At 43.3% G+C, this 19,244-nt stretch overlaps 1 protein-coding gene across 5 annotated transcripts in view; it reads left to right on the forward strand.

Annotated features, from left to right (window-relative positions):
- Positions 1 to 19,244, forward strand: part of USP47 (ubiquitin specific peptidase 47) — a 94,696-nt gene that overhangs the window by 459 nt on the left and 74,993 nt on the right. For 4 of the 5 annotated variants that reach the window (XM_073347600.2, XM_073347604.2, XM_073347603.2 and 1 more), the window contains exon 1: positions 110 to 296. The exons of the other annotated variant lie outside the window; for it this stretch is intronic. In XM_073347600.2, the coding sequence (XP_073203701.1) occupies positions 258 to 296 (39 nt within the window). In that variant the 5' untranslated portion in view covers positions 110 to 257. Of the gene's footprint in view, positions 1 to 109; positions 297 to 19,244 lie in introns of those variants that run through there. 5 annotated transcript variants of the gene reach the window in all.

Below are 19,244 nucleotides of genomic sequence, written 5' to 3' on the forward strand. Positions count from 1 at the left end.
GTGCCCGCCCCGCAGCCCGGCGGTGGCTGGGGGGGGGCGCGAGGCCGGCCTGTCTCGCGAGGCTTCTCGTCGGCCATTTTCCCATTGGCTGGCGCTGGCGGAGGGGGTGGGGGCCGCGGCGCTGCCCTCGCGGGGTGGGGTGCGTGGGTGTGTGGAGGGGGGAGAGGATGAGCCGCCCGCGTCCCTCGGCCTTCTCCGGCCGCTGCTGACGACTCCTCGGCCCAGCCTGCTGCGGGCCCAGCGCCGCGCCACCGGCCATGGTGCCCAGCGAGGAGAACCAGCTCGTCCCCAAAGAGGTGGGGCCCGTGCGGCGGGGTCGGGTGGGGGCTCCTGCCAGGGAGGCCTCGGGCGGGGGGGGGGGGAGGTGCGCGGCCGGGGGCGGCGGGCCCAGGGTGGCCCCGCTCCGGCGCGGCCCTGGCGGGAGGGTGCGGCGGGGTGGCCCCGCTCCGGCTCGGGCCTGGGAGTGCGTGCGGTGGGGAGGCCCCGCTGCGGGTCGGGCCCGGGGTGTGTGTGTGTGTGTGCGGTGGCCCCTCTCTTTGTGAGTGGCGGCAGGAAGGAAACCCCTGTCCGAGTGCGCCGGGAGTGCATGTGTGGGTCCCTCTGAGGGGGACGGGCGTGTGGGGTTGAGGCTGTGTCTTTGCAGTGTAGGTGCAAGGCCCGCTTGGGGGGCGGGGAGGGTAGTGAAAGGCACCTGTCAGTGTCACTGCGTGTGGCAAGTATCAGAGGGGTAGCCTGTTAGTCTGTATCCACGTGGAAAAACAAGGAGGAGTCTGGTGGCACCTTAAAGACGAAAAGATTTATTTGGGCATAAACTTTCGTGGGTAAAAAACCCACTTCTTCACTTTATGTGGGAAGAAGAAGGCCATACTGTGTGTCGTTGTCAGCGTGAGTCGGGGGGAGGCACTTGTAGCATGAATATGGGGAGGCCTTGGTTTTTCTAAGGTTGAGGGGAGCGCGTATCCATATGAGAGGTCTGAGGGGGAAATTGGTTGTCTTGAGGTGTATGTAAAGGAGGAAGAGGTGAAGCTTGAGTAGCGAGATCCCTTGTGTGACCCAGGGCTCATGTGCGGGAATAAAGAGAGGTTACAGGATAACCCTGTCTGTGTGGTTCCAGGGAGCCTGGGGTGTTGGATGGGCAGGTAGGAGAAGCTCCATGCCTATGTGAAGTTAACTGGGGACCCGTATCTGGGGTTTAAGGAAGAGAAATTGTCCATATGACACGTGGGGGGAAATCAGGCCGGAGTCGGTGTTGGTTGAAGTAGGTGGGTTTGTGGGAGGGCACCAGGGTGGGATTCAATCTGAGAGTTTTGGGGCGGGGAAAGCCCTCTGAGTGAAGAAGGGGTGGAGACAGGAGGGAGGGCCTCTGTCTATGAGGTTTGGAGAGGCTGGGCTCATGGGTGGAGTTTGGAGAAGAAAAGGTATAATCTTCCCTGTGTGGTTCTTTGAGGGTGGTGGAGAAGGGCAAGAATGTTTGTGGTAGGCTGGGGGTGTGATAAGAGAATTGATTTAGCAGCTGATTGTGTTCCTGTTTGCTGGAAAAGGCTGCTGTCTCTCTGCAGCAATGGGGAAGGAGGGAGGTGGTCTCCCCCTTATCCCTAGTCTCTTACAAACAGCAAAGTGGAAGAGAACGAAGCCCCTATCCTTTTGTGCTGATGCTTCTCATGTAAATCACATATGTCCAAAAAATACTGTTCAGGATTGGGAGAGTAGATTTTAAGTGATGGACAAAGTGATATGTAATTATCTGTTAAGACCATTAATAATATGCAAGGTATTCAACAAATTTTCTTTTGAGAACTGTGTGTGGATCTGACAGGTAAATTAATAGGCTCAGTTAATTTTTAAAAATGATTTTACATTCCTATTAAATTGTTCTAACTCTTATTGTTACTTTGTCCTCCCACCCAAATTTGCTTATTTTCTCCATCTGTTCTGTCTTGTCGTATATCTAGATTGTAAGCTCTCTAGGGCAAGGTCTGTCTCCTTATTACTGGTTTGTACAGTGCCTGGCATTTTGAGACCTTGATTCCTGAGAACTTTATAGTACAAATAATCCTGAATTTCATAGAAATGTAAGATACGAGAGAGTGTGTGTGACAGTACTGTATAATTGAAGGAAATAAGGTAATGGAAAGCTGTACTTCAGAGGCAAATATTTCTAAAATGTAAAAATAAAATGTTTGGTTGAAAAAAACCAAACAAACATACCACAAGGCAGGAGGGGATATAGCCAGTGTAGGTGGATGAAAACTGGGACATAAAGGAGATTGACAGAAAAAGCCTGTGGCACTTGTGGTGGGTTACTTGACTAGATAGGGATGATTAACAGAAGAATCTAGCTGTGGCCATTTCTTTAGTTTTTACTCCTTTTTAGGTTTTTTTTGTATGTGTATGTTCGTGTATATACACTTTAAACTCAACGGGTTTAAAATGTATTCAGAATATGTGTGCTTTAGATTAAGATTTTTTTTCCTTTGGTATGAAAGAAGTAAAGGGAATAGAGAGAGGAAGATAACTGTTTTAAAATAATTAATGGTGTGATGTCCTGTAGAGTTGTCATGGGTTTGGATATCTTAAAGAAAACTTCATGACATTTGTAAATGATGTATAGCGATAATCCCCTTGTAAGTTACATATTTGGTTGTGATTCTTCTCAGATTGTCTTCTAAGTTACACTTCACTACTTTTTGTAAGTAATCACAGTGGAACACCACTATGAATGGTGTAAGCATTGACAATTTACTTTGTAACGAAGTAAACTGTTCCGTGACTTTTTTGTAAACCGAATTCAGTTTTTTTTATAATGCAAATATGAGACCTACAAAATAGTTGTTTTGATGAGAGAGAAACAGATTGGGGGGGTATCTTAAAACCCTTCAAGATCCCTACTTCTGTTACAGATAACACACATGATATTGGCATTTTATGTTGTACTTTTCAGTGTGCCCTTCTTCAATTAGGGTGTGTGGAAGATTAACAAATCTCTTATTGCAGCATTCATGAGCTACACCTGTTAGATTCAATAATAGTGTCATTAGGGGAACACTATTTTGAGAGAGGTGTGGGTGAGCTGTGTCTTCCGGGGTCTCTGTTGAAACTCAAAAGATCCTTCCTTGATCTTGCTGTGAGATTCCTGCATTACTGTACTTCCACAAGTAGAAGATGGTGTGAGCCTTTTTGAAGTTTCAGTTCTGCTGCTTATTAGGTGGAGAAGGAGTCACTGTTTTCTTACCACCTCCCAAAGGGCTGAGTGACACTTTTTTTTTTTTTTTTTTTTGCAGCACATGCTCTCTGCCTCTGCTGCTTCAGGAAATTAGAGTGGGATTTGAACCAGGGTCTCTTGAAAGACAATACAGAACCATGTTGTTTTACTTAATACCACTTTTGTTTGCTTGGGACAGAAATGGCAAGATGATATTTAAAATGTCAGTTTCCTTGACTAGTCGGCTGAAGGCGTGGATGTAAAAGCCCTAAATGGTATGGGTCACAGCTACGAGATTGGAGATGCCGCTTTCCTTATGTGAGACCATGGTAGTTAAGGTGGTCTGGCGTGTTTGGATTTTAACTGATTCTTGCTTTAAGTGGGAAGCGGTTAATGGCAAAGTATTTTCAGTTGATGGTCCTCAATTCTGGAATGCCTTTTTTCTGGGCTGCAGTCCCACTGACTACAAGCAGCACCTGCCCAGCTGGAGTCTCTTGGGTTATAGCTTGTTTTGCATTGGCAGCCTGCTCCTGGGTTACTACAACCTGGTCAAGGGGAACAGAGAGAGGAGGTGCCTGCAGATTGAGGATATAGACACCTGTTTCCCATCCTGCAAACAGAATCAGATCGAAGGACCCTGTGGCTCTTACGGGGGAATCTCGAGGAGGAGGCCAAAATCATGAAAGATGTTTCTGGGTGGAAGGTGTGGGAGACTGTATTCCACGCTGACCGCTGGGTTCCTCCGACACCAGATGAGCTCTGTTGCCTCAGGCCTCAGAGTGAGCTGCACAACCAGAAGTTTGGCTTGCAGTGGTATGTCTGAAGCTTGGCCAGGGCTCTCCCCAGCCCGCTGGTTCGTCCAGTTATTGCATCCGTAGCATTATCTATGTCAGGCCTGGTCTACACTGGGGGAGGAGGGTGGGTTTCGATCTAAGTTATGTAACTTCAGCTACATGAATAACGTAGTGTCTTCGCTGCGGTAAGTTGATGACTGATGCTCCCCCGTCAACTCTGCCTGCGCCTCTTGCTCTGGTGGAGTACTGTAGTCGACGGGAGAGCGCTCGGCGGTCTATTTATCGCGTCTAGACTAGACACGATAAATTGACACACACCCCCGATCGATCGCTGCCTGCCGATCCAGTGGGTAATGTAGACAAGCCCTCAGATGCAGTGCTCAAAGGCCATGTGTTCCAAGTGTGTGACATTAAACAGTCTGGTGGCGGGGGAAAGCACACTATACAATGGTTATTGGTTTTCAGAGGCTTTTGTTTAGGGGAATGTGGGTTTGGCATTTGTATGTGTGGGAAAGTTGTTAGTCCTGTGGGCTCAGAGGGTTTTATTGATGTTAATCATATCTGAATTTGTTGACTGTTTCATAAAACTGTTTCTCTTTTGTGTAGAGCATCTGATAGGTACAACTTACGTATCTAAAATAAATGTGCTGTAAGGTTTTCCTTTTATCTGCCTCTTCTTGCTTTACTATCTACTAGCTATTTGCAGTGCTGGTACTGGGCTTTGAGTTCAGGATCTCCTTTAGCTAATAAGTATGATAAGGCATTCTAACTACCCCAAAGCTTATAGAAGCTGTGGTGTTTTTTAATTGGGTTTTTTTGTTCTTCCAAGTTCTAAATGATCTGCATGAGTTAATAGTGTGAGGACCAAATTTAGTTGTTGAAAGGGCTGACTTTTAAACACTGTTTTGTTCCAGCTGTTAAGGAGTGAGTGATACAGCCTATATCTGAGGAGACTGGAAGCTACTTAACCCTGTACACTGTATGAGTCAGTGGTTATGTTCAAGTGTAGCTGTATACTGTAACATATGTTACTATGCTGCAAACAAGCTACTTATAGCTTTTTGATATTGATCACATAAAATTTAGCAAGGATTCAGTGATATACCATTAACTTTGGGACTTCTTATAGAGCTATAGTTGCCACATTCTGATCTATGGAGCAGTTTGCCCAGGGAGGAGTTTGGTCATATGATGTTGGTTGCTTATTTTTCACCTGCTAAATTGCAATTAAAATGCATTATTACATCCTAATGTTTCTTTCCCACGTAAGCAATTTCTGTAGCTGCTACAAGGTGTCATTTAATTTGCAATTGGTGGGGGAGGAGAACGAATATGTGAAAACTTGAATTGTCCAAAGCACACTTGTCAGTGTAAAGTATGTGTACTTTATACTTGCTGTCATTAGATCAATGGTGGGAGTGTGTGAGACTGTGTTGCCTTACAACCACCTGAAGTGAATCCTTCCAGTCCAAAACTCGATTAAATACAATATTTCCATCTTGTAGATGAACCTGTGTTTCAAGGTGGAACAGTTGTTGATACGTAGATGGCTTCTCTGCACTGCAAAGGGCATATGTGAGCTATTGTATTTCCTCACTGTAGTGGCATTGGAGGCACTGTGACTGAGCGTGTGGAACTTTCAATGTCCATGTTGGTGGTGATTCTTTTGGGATGGTTGGAAGATCTCATGGCCACTTGAGGCGGATGCTAGTTCAGCTCATAAAGCTGGCCACACTCTTGATTCAGTGGTTGGATTGGAATTGGAGATGGGAGCAAGGGCTGGTAATGCAAATTGCTGGCAATGGCAATTGAGATATTGTGAAGGTGTAACCTCCTTCTGTTTTCTTGTTTCAGGAAAGCTTCTGATTTTATTCTTTATAATTGTACTTTTAGTTATTTTAAAGGTTTCAGAATAGAGGATTTTGAAATTACTTGGAAATGGAAATAAATGCATGGAAGAGTTTCTTTTTCTGAGTTCTTTCTATTAGGCTTTCCTGAATGTTTGCTATGTAGAAACTAATAATTCAACACAGTTTTTTCAGTTTTTTTTAAAATGTTCATTTCTATTGTCCCTTGAGCAAACAAATGACGTTCTTGATGGGGAGGTCACCCTGATGTCTGATCGGTTCTTGAGAAAATTACCCATCTGGATAAATAGGATTTCTGAACTATGTATATGTTAAAACCAACAGAGTTTTATCAACTTCAATGTGCTTATGAGACCAAAAGCATTTTTATAATATTTTTAAAGAGGAAATAATTAAAATATATTAAAACTTAGTTAATGTTGCTTCTGTAAAATCTTACAACTTTATTCCCTCCTCCATTTCTGTTGTGTTCTAATCCAGAATGCTAACTTATATAGGTGTGACAAACAAGTAGGGAAACTTCGTACCCCATTATTAAAGTGGATGATCGGAGGTCCAGTTAAAACCGAAACAAATTAGGCTGTTTTTGCTACTGTATACTGTTAGCTCTTTCATTGTAACAGCTATAAGAGTTTTCCATGACAGTGATCTGAGCAATATTCACTGGGCTACGCAACATAATAGAGTGCTGGCATAGGACTCTAGATCTGCCATTGTCCTGTTGGGTGACCTTTGGCAAGTCACTTCCTCTGGTTCCCTATCTGTAAAATGGACATCATGATTCTGATCTCCTCTTGTAAAGCGTTTTGAGATCTATTGAGGAAAAGTGATATATAAGAGCTAGATAATTATTTATTTGCCACTGAAACTAGGTCTCTCCACAGTACCAATTTTACACTATTAATTTTCTTTACATGGTGTATACCGGGTGTCACAGATCCTAGCAAGCACCCCTTCATGGTCACCTGCTAGGATTGATGTGTGGGGAAATTCAAACCTCAGTCCTATGGATTCCCCAGGATGTTTTAAGATGATGGGGCCTAAATGGGGTCAAGCCATTGCCCCAATTTCGGGGCTCAGATCTCTTGTCTGGCACCCATTTGCACAGCAGTTTCCAATATTTAAAATTTGCATAGCCCCTCTGGGTGCAAGCAATGCCCCTGCAGACTCCCCGCATCTTAAACACACCTCTCTCCTGGAACTCCACCCCAAAAGATGTGAAACTTCTGGTTTACAGTTTAAGTACCTCTGAGATGTGAAGCAGTTGACAAGACACACAGTTTGTTCAGACTATCACTTTTATGCTCTTTACTTAACAGATTACGTACAGGAGAGTACAAATCATACTAAACAATAGAACATCTGAAACACAATGTCACTCACTAGCCCACCCTTCCCTTATGAGTCCTTTGGTGGGGGGAATCTATATACCTCCTTGCCTACCCTGCATCTGCAACAGTCTCACTCATCTTAGTCTGGTACAAAATGATTCGTCTGCCACTTTCCCCGTGAGTCGATTTATAGAATCCTGCTGAGGTCTCCTGCTTCTTTTGTTCTGCCTTTTGGTAATTTTCCATTACACCCAAACCCACCTCCCTTCAGACAAGAGGAGAAAGTGTTTTTTTCCATGCAGAGCAAACATATTGTCCCAAGGTGTTTTACTCTGAATATATTATAATTGAGTCTGATTGCTCAGCACTGTCTGTGGCCTGACAGAGACATGACACAGTCTGGCTAGCTCATGGGGGACTCATATACATATAGGCTTTCCATGACACAGTAATTTCATGATATAGTTTCATAAAATCATCCAAAATTCAGAAGTGGTACAGGAAAAAACCACCAATACATCACATTTCTCCCCCTTTATTTAAAAAAAAAAAAAAAAAAGAGAGAGAGAGTAGGGGTATATAATAGGTACTCTAGGTATGTTCTGGAATCCCACTTCTAGACAGAGCATCTGCTTTACTACTTATTCACTTGATTTCCTAGATTGTCAGTAAACAATTCCAATTATCATACCAAAATACAGTTTAATGACAACATTGTAGGTAAGTTACCATGTTTACATCCCTTAAAGGAGAGGTTAATGTGTCCTCCCCATTCTCCCTCAGGTTTAGTTACTTTTCAGCAAACCATCCTGAAACCATAGAGTAAGGGGCACCACTTCCCATCCTTAACAGTTACACTCCCTCCATTTGGGGCTTTTCCCACTCTGCCATGTATCATGAATTTGGCAGCACTCTTAACTACCCACTGTCTCCCTCATTCCAGGGGAGCTCTGACACACATCACCTTTGGCTGTGCCTCATGTTCCCTTTCACTGCAGAGTCTTGAATCATAGCACCTGTTAGCTGCGCCTCTGTGTCCTTACTCACAGTGGAGTTCTGGCCCCCAGCATTTCCTCTCTGTACTGGTGTCTCACCACTCCTAGCAGCATTCTTGGCCACTCAGCACTGACTCATTTTCCCCAGTGATGGTAGGCAGTAATCTTGCTCCCTTGGCCTTGGCAGCCTGGGACTGCCTGATGGTCTGTGTAGATGTAAAGAACCTTGAGCCAGGCAGGAGAAGGAGTTACTATGTGGGGAGCAAAAGGCCATCCCAGTGGAGTATGTGTGGGGGGTTAATACTCCTCCCTTAGAGAAGCTGAGGTTAGGGCACTGGAGTCACTGGGCCCTGAACTCCAAGAGTGTGGGGCAGAAAAAGGAATTTGGCTATGGGGAAAGAGCTGAAGAATCTCCCTTGCTTGACTCCTCCGCTGTTAAAAGCTGTCAGAGATGCCTCACATGGAGGCAGCCCTACCCTATTTCTCCCTTTTTGCTCGGAAGAATTGGTGCTTGTAATATTTCCAGGGTGTGTGGGGAAGCTCAACCCATTGCTGGGGCAGCCAGTCCCTTGAAGGAGAAAGGTAAACCACACACATTTCCTAGAAACTGGAGTGGGAGGATTAGATTTCAAGTTCACACCCAAAGGTTTTGGGTGTAATAAGGGTAAAAAGGAGCACATGAGAGCTCAGTCCCATAGATTCCAAAGCTGTTCCACTTTGGATAAATCATGAGTGATTGGAATAAGGAGACTGGACCCACCTCCCATATAATTGTCCTAACCACAAGGCTATACATGCATTTTCAGTCTGTCTCTCAGGCCCAATGACTATTCAGTTATGTGTATAAAGTGGGAATGTTTATTTAAAAAAAACATTTTAAGTAGATCTATGCCCCCTTTCCCCAAAAGCTGGTTCTGCTGATAGAATTTATTTGCATTATTAACATAGGGTCAAATCCCTTTCTCAAATGGTCCTTCCTTTGGCCTTAAGGAGATTTTATTTTTGTAAAGATTACTTATCTGAGCTAGCGATAGCACAATTAAGACCTTTGTTTCTTCAAGGCTTGACTCTAATCTTTTTTTCAATAATTTTGAATTAGTATGCTGCTGGCTTTAAAAATCTTACTTAAGTATACAGACACAGACTCCAGGCCCTTTTACATTCTGAAATAGATCACCATTATATAGAAAATTAAATTTAAGGTTGCTGTTTCATCAAAAGTTAAATGTTTGTGCTATCCGTTCATGTTTATCAGTTGTTAAAATGTCCCAAATTCTAAGAAACCAGCTTGAAATTCCTGGTGCAGATGTGTCTCCGGGCTTAATCAAATACATAATGTTTGCTATCGTTTACTAATTTAGTGGGGGGGGGAGGGTAACAAAGAGCTAAAAAACCTTTTTCTGTTTGTCTTGCTGCTCTTCTGAGAATTTTTCTTATTGAACACATCTGAATGTGTGGCTCAAAATGAAAATATTGCAGGTGTAACAATCTGACTTTTTCAGCTGTCAACTACAGTAACAGATTGGAGAAGTAATATTTTCTTTATTTACTTTTTGCGTATTTTAATTACATTTAGTATATAGCTACTTTCACTGCTATCCCATTTGAATGGGTGGTCTTGCATAGCAACGGGGGAGAAAAACTCATTTTTAAACATAGGAAGAATTATGGTAAAATAATAAAAAATTGTCAGGGGTCTACCTGAAGCTACACTAAAATTATTTCTGAACTGACTGAGTAAAATTTTCAAAACACTTAAGTGAGTTAGGCACTTAAGTCACTTTGAAAAAGTGCTACTAGTTACTTAAGTGCTTTGGAAAATTTTGCCAATGATCTCAGATTGACGGGCCTGTTAAAACACTTGGGACTGGTAGATGTGCAATAGTTCATCCAAGTTAGAGGTTCTTTTAATTGTAATTGCACATCCTGAACATTTAAACACCACCTCTGTGTCACTGGCTGAGTCACTACTTGTCAACAGGAGCCCTCTAGTGAGGGTGAGGGAGAAGGTTTACACTGTATGCATGTGCACATTTAGCATTTTATTTATCTTTGTGTCACTTAGAAATGTGTTTCAAAGCAGCGGATGAGTTAAATAGCATGATAGGTTAAAAACAAAAACGTGGGGGATTCTGTACTAGCTAAATTAATAGCAGAAATAGTTTGGGTTGTTTTTTGGTTGTGCTGAGATTTTTTTTTTAAGAGAACGGTGACAAAGCTAAATCTAATTAAAATGAAAGATGAAATAGCAACTGCATTATCAAAAATTATTTTAAAAATTTCCTGGTCTATAATCCAGAACTATTTTAGTAATACTCTGTAGAATTTTGAAATATTTCCCCGTAAGTGTTCTTCCTTAAAAATACCATCTGTGCAGGATTTTCACTTCTGGGTACCAGGGTTTAAGGGCATTTTGCCTCTAAGGGTTCTAGTAGCATGAGCACAAGCTGCATCTTCTCTTCACAATATTGTGCTTAGCTGCTGCTGTTTGAACATTCCAGTCAGTACCTTCTTGACTGCTGTCATCAATGAACCTCCATGCAGGAACAGCACAACTGCAGCTGGCAACTCCAGCTTGTCTTTATCCTGCCCAGCCAGCATAGGGTGTTTTTGTTTTTTGTTTTGGTAGCTTTCCCTGCCTTCTAGTCAGGTCTGGTTTTTTTTGTTTTTTTGTTTTTGTTTTTTCCTTTCTGTGGCTGCTAGAGCAGAAGCACTGATGAATTGCCAGCCTCCAGGAACCTTGGAAAAACTTTGGTTCCATGGTCAGTCTTCACGTATTTGTATTTTTCAGTCAGTGATTCAACACACTCTTGCTTCATCTGTTTCAGGGCCTCTATTCCTATTAATTTCCAAGGTTTCTTGATTTGCATAGTTTTCATGCTCCTTCTCTTCCCCCCCCCCCCCCCCCCCAAATATGTCCGTTTCCTGACTCTTCAGGAGGAAGAGAGACTACACATTTGAGAAATGGCAGAAAGATAATAGATGAGCATGTTCACTGCATCTGTAGCTGGAACGTGGGCACATGGTGTGAGGGTGATCTCTTACTTGTAGGCATCACCATAAGTGCAGTTCAGTCAGGGAAATGCTTCCATTTCCATGTTGAGGCAAGCTTAGAGACTCAACTAAGTCTTTTACATTTTAGTGCAGCCTCGTGCCAGATGAGAAATCTGTGAATTATAAGGCTGAGTCACCTTTGATCACTGAATGCTAGGACACTCTGGTGCTGCCCACATTGGCACAACTTCCCTCTAGGCCAGTGGGGTACCTTAATCACTGAAATGTTTTTGGTTGTACCCTTCCAGCACCCCTTTTTACTGCAGCTAGGCTGATGAGGCATTGTTTCATTGTAAGAAGCATCAATGCTGAGCCTGCTACTGGCAAAGTAACCACATGAAAGTGCCCAGTGTCACCACTCTACATTCAGGATAATGAGATTGATCTTGGGAGACTTTGTGGTAGCATATATGTTCACAGACCTTGCCATGTCCATCTTAGTCATCTCAGAGGCTGCAGTATTGTCTTTGCTTACTTCAGGCCTTGTTTTGAAACCTACTGGTGATGTCTATACAGTTGGAGTGTTTTGCCCCAAGATCAAAACCTGTACTCTGGGACTTTGCTTGGTTGGCCTTTGAGGCCAGCTGTGGTACTATGGCTTTTAGATGGTACCCATTTGTGAATGTACCAGGGCCAAAATCAAGAGACCTCTAGGTCAGAAGTCTTCATTCAATATAGGTTTCAGAGTAGAATCATAGAATCATAGAATATCAGGGTTGGAAGGGACCCCAGAAGGTCATCTAGTCCAACCCCCTGCTCAAAGCAGGACCAATTCCCAGTTAAATCATCCCAGCCAGGGCTTTGTCAAGCCTGACCTTAAAAACCTCTAAGGAAGGAGATTCTACCACCTCCCTAGGTAACGCATTCCAGTGTTTCACCACCCTCTTAGTGAAAAAGTTTTTCCTAATATCCAATCTAAACCTCCCCCACTGCAACTTGAGACCATTACTCCTCGTTCTGTCATCTGCTACCATTGAGAACAGTCTAGAGCCATCCTCTTTGGAACCCCCTTTCAGGTAGTTGAAAGCAGCTATCAAATCCCCCCTCATTCTTCTCTTCTGCAGGCTAAACAATCCCAGCTCCCTCAGCCTCTCCTCATAACTCATGTGTTCCAGTCCCCTAATCATTTTTGTTGCCCTTCGCTGGACTCTCTCCAATTTATCCACATCCTTCTTGAAGTGTGGGGCCCAAAACTGGACACAGTACTCCAGATGAGGCCTCACCAATGTCGAATAGAGGGGAACGATCACGTCCCTCGATCTGCTCGCTATGCCCCGACTTATACATCCCAAAATGCCATTGGCCTTCTTGGCAACAAGGGCACACTGCTGACTCATATCCAGCTTCTCGTCCACTGTCACCCCTAGGTCCTTTTCTGCAGAACTGCTGCCTAGCCATTCGGTCCCTAGTCTGTAGCTGTGCATTGGGTTCTTCCGTCCTAAGTGCAGGACCCTGCACTTATCCTTATTGAACCTCATCAGATTCCTTTTGGCCCAATCTTCCAATTGGTCTAGGTCCTTCTGTATCCTATCCCTCCCCTCCAGCGTATCTACCACTCCTCCCAGTTTAGTATCATCCGCAAATTTGCTGAGAGTGCAATCCACACCATCTTCCAGATCATTTATGAAGATATTGAATAAAACCGGCCCCAGGACCGACCCTTGGGGCACTCCACTTGATACCGGCTGCCAACTAGACATGGAGCCATTGATCACTACCCGTTGAGCCCGACAATTTAGCCAGCTTTCTACCCACCTTATAGTGCATTCATCCAGCCCATACTTAACTTGCTGACAAGAATACTATGGGAGACCGTGTCAAAAGCTTTGCTAAAGTCAAGAAACAATACATCCACTGCTTTCCCTTCATCCACAGAACCAGTAATCTCATCATAAAAGGCGATTAGATTAGTCAGGCATGACCTTCCCTTGGTGAATCCATGCTGGCTGTTCCTGATCACTTTCCTCTCATGCAAGTGCTTCAGGATTGATTCTTTGAGGACCTGCTCCATGATTTTTCCAGGGACTGAGGTGAGGCTGACTGGCCTGTAGTTCCCAGGATCTTCCTTCTTCCCTTTTTTAAAGATTGGCACTACATTAGCCTTTTTCCAGTCATCCGGGACTTCCCCGGTTCGCCACGAGTTTTCAAAGATAATGGCCAGTGGCTCTGCAATCACAGCCGCCAATTCCTTCAGCACTCTCGGATGCAACTCGTCCGGCCCCAGGGACTTGTGCACGTCCAGCTTTTCTAAATAGTCCCTAACCGCCTCTATCTCCACAGAGGGCTGGCCATCTCTTCCGCATTTTGTGATGCCCAGCGCAGCAGTCTGGGAGCTGACCTTGTTAGTGAAAACAGAGGCAAAAAAAGCATTGAGTACATTAGCTTTTTCCACATCCTCTGTCACTAGGTTGCCTCCCTCATTCAGTAAGGGGCCCACACATTCCTTGGCTTTCTTCTTGTTGCCAACATACCTGAAGAAACCCTTCTTGTTACTCTTGACATCTCTGGCTAGCTGCAGCTCCAGGTGCGATTTGGCCCTCCTGATAACATTCCTACATGCCCGAGCAATATTTTTATACTCTTCCCTGGTCATATGTCCAACCTTCCACTTCTTGTAAGCTTCTTTTTTATGTTTAAGATCCGCTAGGATTTCACCATTAAGCCAAGTTGGTCGCCTGCCATATTTACTATTCTTTCGACTCATCGGGATGGTTTGTCCCTGTAACCTCAACAGGGATTCCTTGAAATACAGCCAGCTCTCCTGGACTCCTTTCCCCTTCAAGTTAGTCCCCCAGGGGATCCTGGCCATCCGTTCCCTGAGGGAGTCGAAGTCTGCTTTCCTGAAGTCCAGGGTCCGTATCCTGCTGCTTACCTTTGTTCCCTGCGTCAGGATCCTGAACTCAACCAACTCATGGTCACAGTAACAGCTGTGTTAGTCTGTATTCGCAAAAAGAAAAGGAGGACTTGTGGCACCTTAGAGACTAACCAATTTATTTGAGCATAAGCTTTCGTGAGCTACAGCTCACTTCATCGGATGCATCCGAATAAATTGGTTAGTCTCTAAGGTGCCACAAGTAATCCTTTTCTTCAAAATATAGTTTCTGTGAACTTGAACTCTGTTTTCCTGTTGTCTAGCAATGGTGTGGCAAACACCTTACATAATTGCCTCTGCCTTTAACGTGGTCAAGAAAGTATTCCCCTCTGAGGATACCTGTCTGTTTCACACATCCAGTATGGTGATCAAGGCAGTGATGACTAGAGGAAAGAATGGGCAAACAGTCTTTTATTCCAGAACCCAAAACTATATTTGTGCCATGATTTATTTGGATTAAGGGTATACTATTTTGCGGCAGCAAACGTTCAGTTTGTGGAGTAATAGGCTTTCATGGCCAAAGAATCACTCAAACTCTTCTTTTGAGACCTTTTCCAAGGATAAATACTAAAAAGTCAAAGTAGTGCATGATGATGTGGACATGTGTGGTGCAAACAGGTCCCTTTATTTGTCCCACCCCAAAATACCTTGCTTGAGTGTTAAAACAAAAAACCGAATTTCAGCTGGGTTCATTTGACATCTTTCAATTAGTCATGAAATAAAGACACAACCCTCTGCAACCCCTTGTCATCAGTTTCTTGGGAAGCTTGATGCTTTCAAAATTTGGATCAAAAAGGCCCATATTAATATTGTCTTGACAAAACTTACAAAAATGCCTTTTTAGCCAGGTCATTTTGCTGGTGGAAATGACCAGCTCATAAAGAGTGACAGAAGTTTAAGTTCTCTTGTGACTGATCCACCAATACCAAGTTTGACAAGGATAAAGTGGTGCTATGGTCTCATATCTGAGATTCTTATCCAGTGCAGTGACAGTTCTACTTAATAAGCCTACTATCTGTGTTCTCACCTGGGTAGACATGTGGGTGTAGAAAGGCCTTTCTCTGGCTTAAGAGGTCTTTGAAATGTTACTTTAAGGAGACTAACACTCTTGAAGTCTATCCAATCTTTGTTTTATTTAAAGACAATTTGCTGTGTAGGGTAATCACTAAAAAAGCCATGTTTAAGTGAGCCACTTCTGATGAGTGGTGGCGGCTCACTCCTCTGCTGTTACTCTTGCCTGTAGGGGCTATAAAACCTGAAGGGCTTAGATATTGCCACCTGGTTTCTGTTAAGTTTCTCAGACCAGAAATGAGAATTCTTCAAGATATCTTAAGAGAAACAGAACAGCAATTTAAATAATTCCTTCCTTGTTGCATTATTTGGCAATAACTATTGTTCTTATTGGTCTGCTCTGAAAATCAGCTTTGGATTTCCTTCATTGTGGTTGAACAGTTTCCCCTTTTCCCACTTCTGGTGCTTATGTACTAGCATGTGGCTGTAGTATTCCGAGTTGCAAATATGTGGGAATGTTTACATTAAGTTTTTTAAGTCTATTTTAAAAAAATAGAAATATTAGGCTTTTGGAAAACATTTAAAATGTTTAACATGTCCTAGGGGCTCAATTCTGTATACTCACATACGCAAAATTGCTGTTAATTTTACCTGGGGTGTTTGAGATTCTGATTGCAGTATTGAACAGAAATTTCCCTTCAAATTTAGTTAGATAAGTAGTTGGAAAACACTTTTGCTGCATTACAGAGTAAACATTAAATAATGTTTACAAAATATATGCTGTACTGAGGATTACAGCATTAAGAGAAATTTTAGATAAAACAAATTGTAAGACCTGTTATACTTTAAAAGAGCATTCTTCAAGTTATATTTGAAAGTGCCTTTTTTCATTCAGTAAAAACTGTCTGTGGATTGGAAACTTTCATTTTGCAGCTTTATCAGATGATCCTTCTAACCTAGTTTTCCCATTACTTTGTAATCTGGTCTCCAAATATGCTGCTGTTCACATACATACTGATCTTCTCTGCTTTACCAAACATGTCCAGTGCCTGCATGAATGCACCCTCTTTGTTTATATTTACTTTTAGAAATCCGAGGTCAAGTGGAGCCCTCTCTATTTTAATTAGAGTATTTTGCAGAAGATAAGTACACAGTAAGTGTGTTAGAGGTGTCTGGTTTAACTCTGTTTATACTTTGGCTAAAAAGAAAAAATATATTCCACTCAGGTGCGCGTGCACAGTGTACCAAAGCTGGAGAAATTTGCCTCGCAATACCTGTAGGAGTGGTGCTGTGCCATTTGCCTCATAGCCCCTCCTCAGGCTATATAAGGGCAGCAGCACCCTGTCCGCTTCAGTTCCTTCTCACTGCCTGCTGCTATAGTTGAAACACTCTTAATGGTGTTTCTTCACACTGCCCCTTTTTTCTGTCTCTGAGAACTTCTTGTAAATAGTTTAGTTAGTTGTTTATTAGTAGTACCTTAGGTTGGCTAGTTAGGTTATTTAGCTGTAGTTTCCCTGGTGGAATTCCTTCACCAGGATTTAAACATAGCACCACAAACACATACGATGGGCAGTTGTGAATAGTGATACCCACGCATGTTTTTTGTGCCTGTGAGAGGGGAATATTAAGGACATGTGCTCCTTCTGTACATCCTTTAAGAAAAGGACACTGCTGGCAAGGGATTTGAGACTCAAGCAGCACTGATGGAGTGAGCTATGAGGCCTATATAGTCACCAAAGACGCTGCAAGCTCCTCAGCCACCGTTGAAGCCACAGCATGCTGATGTTCCTTGGCAGAGCCTGCCTCTAACAGGAGGGGAGATCATTCCCTTTCCTTGAATCCACCAAGAAAAAGGACCCATAAATCGGACCACAGCCGCTCCAGATCTTTAAGAGAGCTGTCGGTAATCTGTGCTGACCAGCACTATGGCTCCTTGGGTACCTGTGAGAAAGCTGGGCTGTTGACCCATTCCCTAGTACCAAGACAATATCACAAGGCTGTACCGTCTACTCCTGGCACCATGCATGAATCCATTATTGATGACTTTGGTACCAGTGATGACCATGTCCCTAGCCAACTGGGCAATGTCAGACCTATTTTCCCTCTCGATCCCAGGTTCTACAATCACTCAGGAACACTTAGCAGTCATGACTTCATCAGTAGTTACGGCACCGACACCGTCCTCGGTACTGCACTTGAGCCTGGCTACCCTAATGAGACTAGTGCCAGAACTGGTAATTTTCATTCAGGGTTGGTACCAAGTGAGAACGTGTTGCCTTGAGCAACCCTTTGTGCATCAACTTCTCTACTAACGTTGAGCCGATGCAGTCAACATATTGGATCTCAGATGAGGCTGGACTGTGGTTGGCTCTGCTAGAAATTACCTATTTCCATTGCTTCTGGATGACTCTGGGGATTCATCAGGGTCGAGTTTGAGATCTTCTTTCACTTTCCCTTCATCCCCTAGATCCTGGTCTATGGTTTGATCCGGGGATATGTCTGGTACTGATCAGTACCAGGATCGGTACTGATCACACAGTAGATATAGGGGCGCTTAGCCTGCTACTTATTGGCCACCGATGCCATGGAATCCATGGGACACTCTCCATTCCTTTAGGTCCCAATCTTCAACCCACTCTAGGGTAAGATCACCAAACAAACCTGTGGCACAGCCACCCATGCTGCATAATCAGCTGGAGGATGCTACTTCTGAGCAGGTACAGCCTGACTTAATTGGACAGGGTATAGTACTGAATCAAGAGCAGCCAGCTACTCTTCATCCTCCTTGTCACTGGATGATGCCATGGCACCAGACGTTTTCTTTCCAGTGCCGGGGGATTTCCGGGCACATCAAGACCTTAGAAAGTTGACCTCAGTGTTTGGTATCCAGGCTGAATTTGTGCAGGAAAACATGCACAAATTAGTGGGCATTCTCCAGTCCTCATGCTGGGGAGAGTAGCTCTCCTGTTGTACTTTACAAAACATATTATGTAACCCATTAAGTGTTAGTGAGGTGTAACTTTATAATTTCTAAAATATAGGTAAATACGTTTAGGAGTTTTCATGTACAGTACAGCCTTATCTCTTTTCAATGTTAGTTTAGAATTGATACTGGGATATCAAAGATAGCTTTTCTCTCAGATGCAGAATAGAATGCATGCAGTTTAATTCATACTGCAGTATTTGAAAAATATAAACTTTCAGCTGCTAGGAAATAGCTGTGTAATATGTCTCAAATCAGTGCAGTTAAGAAAGTAAGTGTGTGGTATTAAGACTGAGTGACTTTAATCACAGAAATGTATTGTATTTAGGAAATATAAGGAATTCTTTTAAGTTCGACTGTCTACTTCAGCAGCAGTCCATCTCTCAATAGTGTAGTTAATACCATGATCTGGATCATAAGACCCAAGTGGCAGATTTCCATGTCTGTTGTATCAAGAAAAGGGGTCAGTTTCTCAATAACAATGAAGTAATTACTAAGGATTGGAAACAGAATGAGGAAACTAGGTTAGACTAGATATACATGTTCTCTGTCACTACTTATCCTGTTACAATTCCTAAAGCTTCAACTTTTTTTTTTTTTTTTGGTATATACTTACTTTTCAAGTTAATTCCTGGATAGGTTCAAAATGTTAAATACCTCACAAAATTAATGAGTGAAACTCAAAGCTTGCCAGATAAAGTGAATTTATAAAGCAATAAAAACTCTTGAGAAATCTTACAGTAGTTCATTATAAAGACACTTTCTCCAGGGTTGGATCCTCTGCTCTTCACAGCAATAACTTATAGATCTTTCTGTGCACCCAGCAGAGCTGAGGTTTCTTTTATTTGCAGGTGTGAGGCTAGAATTGAACGCTCCATCTGCCGGTGCATTTGCTGGACTGATTATTCACTCTGTGGTGTCTCTGCCTCCATGAGGAAGAGATGTTTTTTATGTTCTCTGAGAGACATCCTTTAGCGAAGGAGACTTTTCAATTATCTTTTCCAGGAATTCTGCATGTCAGAATGGACAGCAATTCTTGGAGCGTATTCTCATAGCAGGAAAGGTATTTCCTCCAGTGGGATTCTGTGACTCTTCTGTCAGTCCTTCAGCTAGTGGCTCAGCTGCTTCCCACTT

The sequence above is a fragment of the Lepidochelys kempii genome, chromosome 6 (assembly GCF_965140285.1).
Source record: "Lepidochelys kempii isolate rLepKem1 chromosome 6, rLepKem1.hap1, whole genome shotgun sequence".
Classification (NCBI taxonomy): Eukaryota; Metazoa; Chordata; order Testudines; family Cheloniidae; genus Lepidochelys; species Lepidochelys kempii.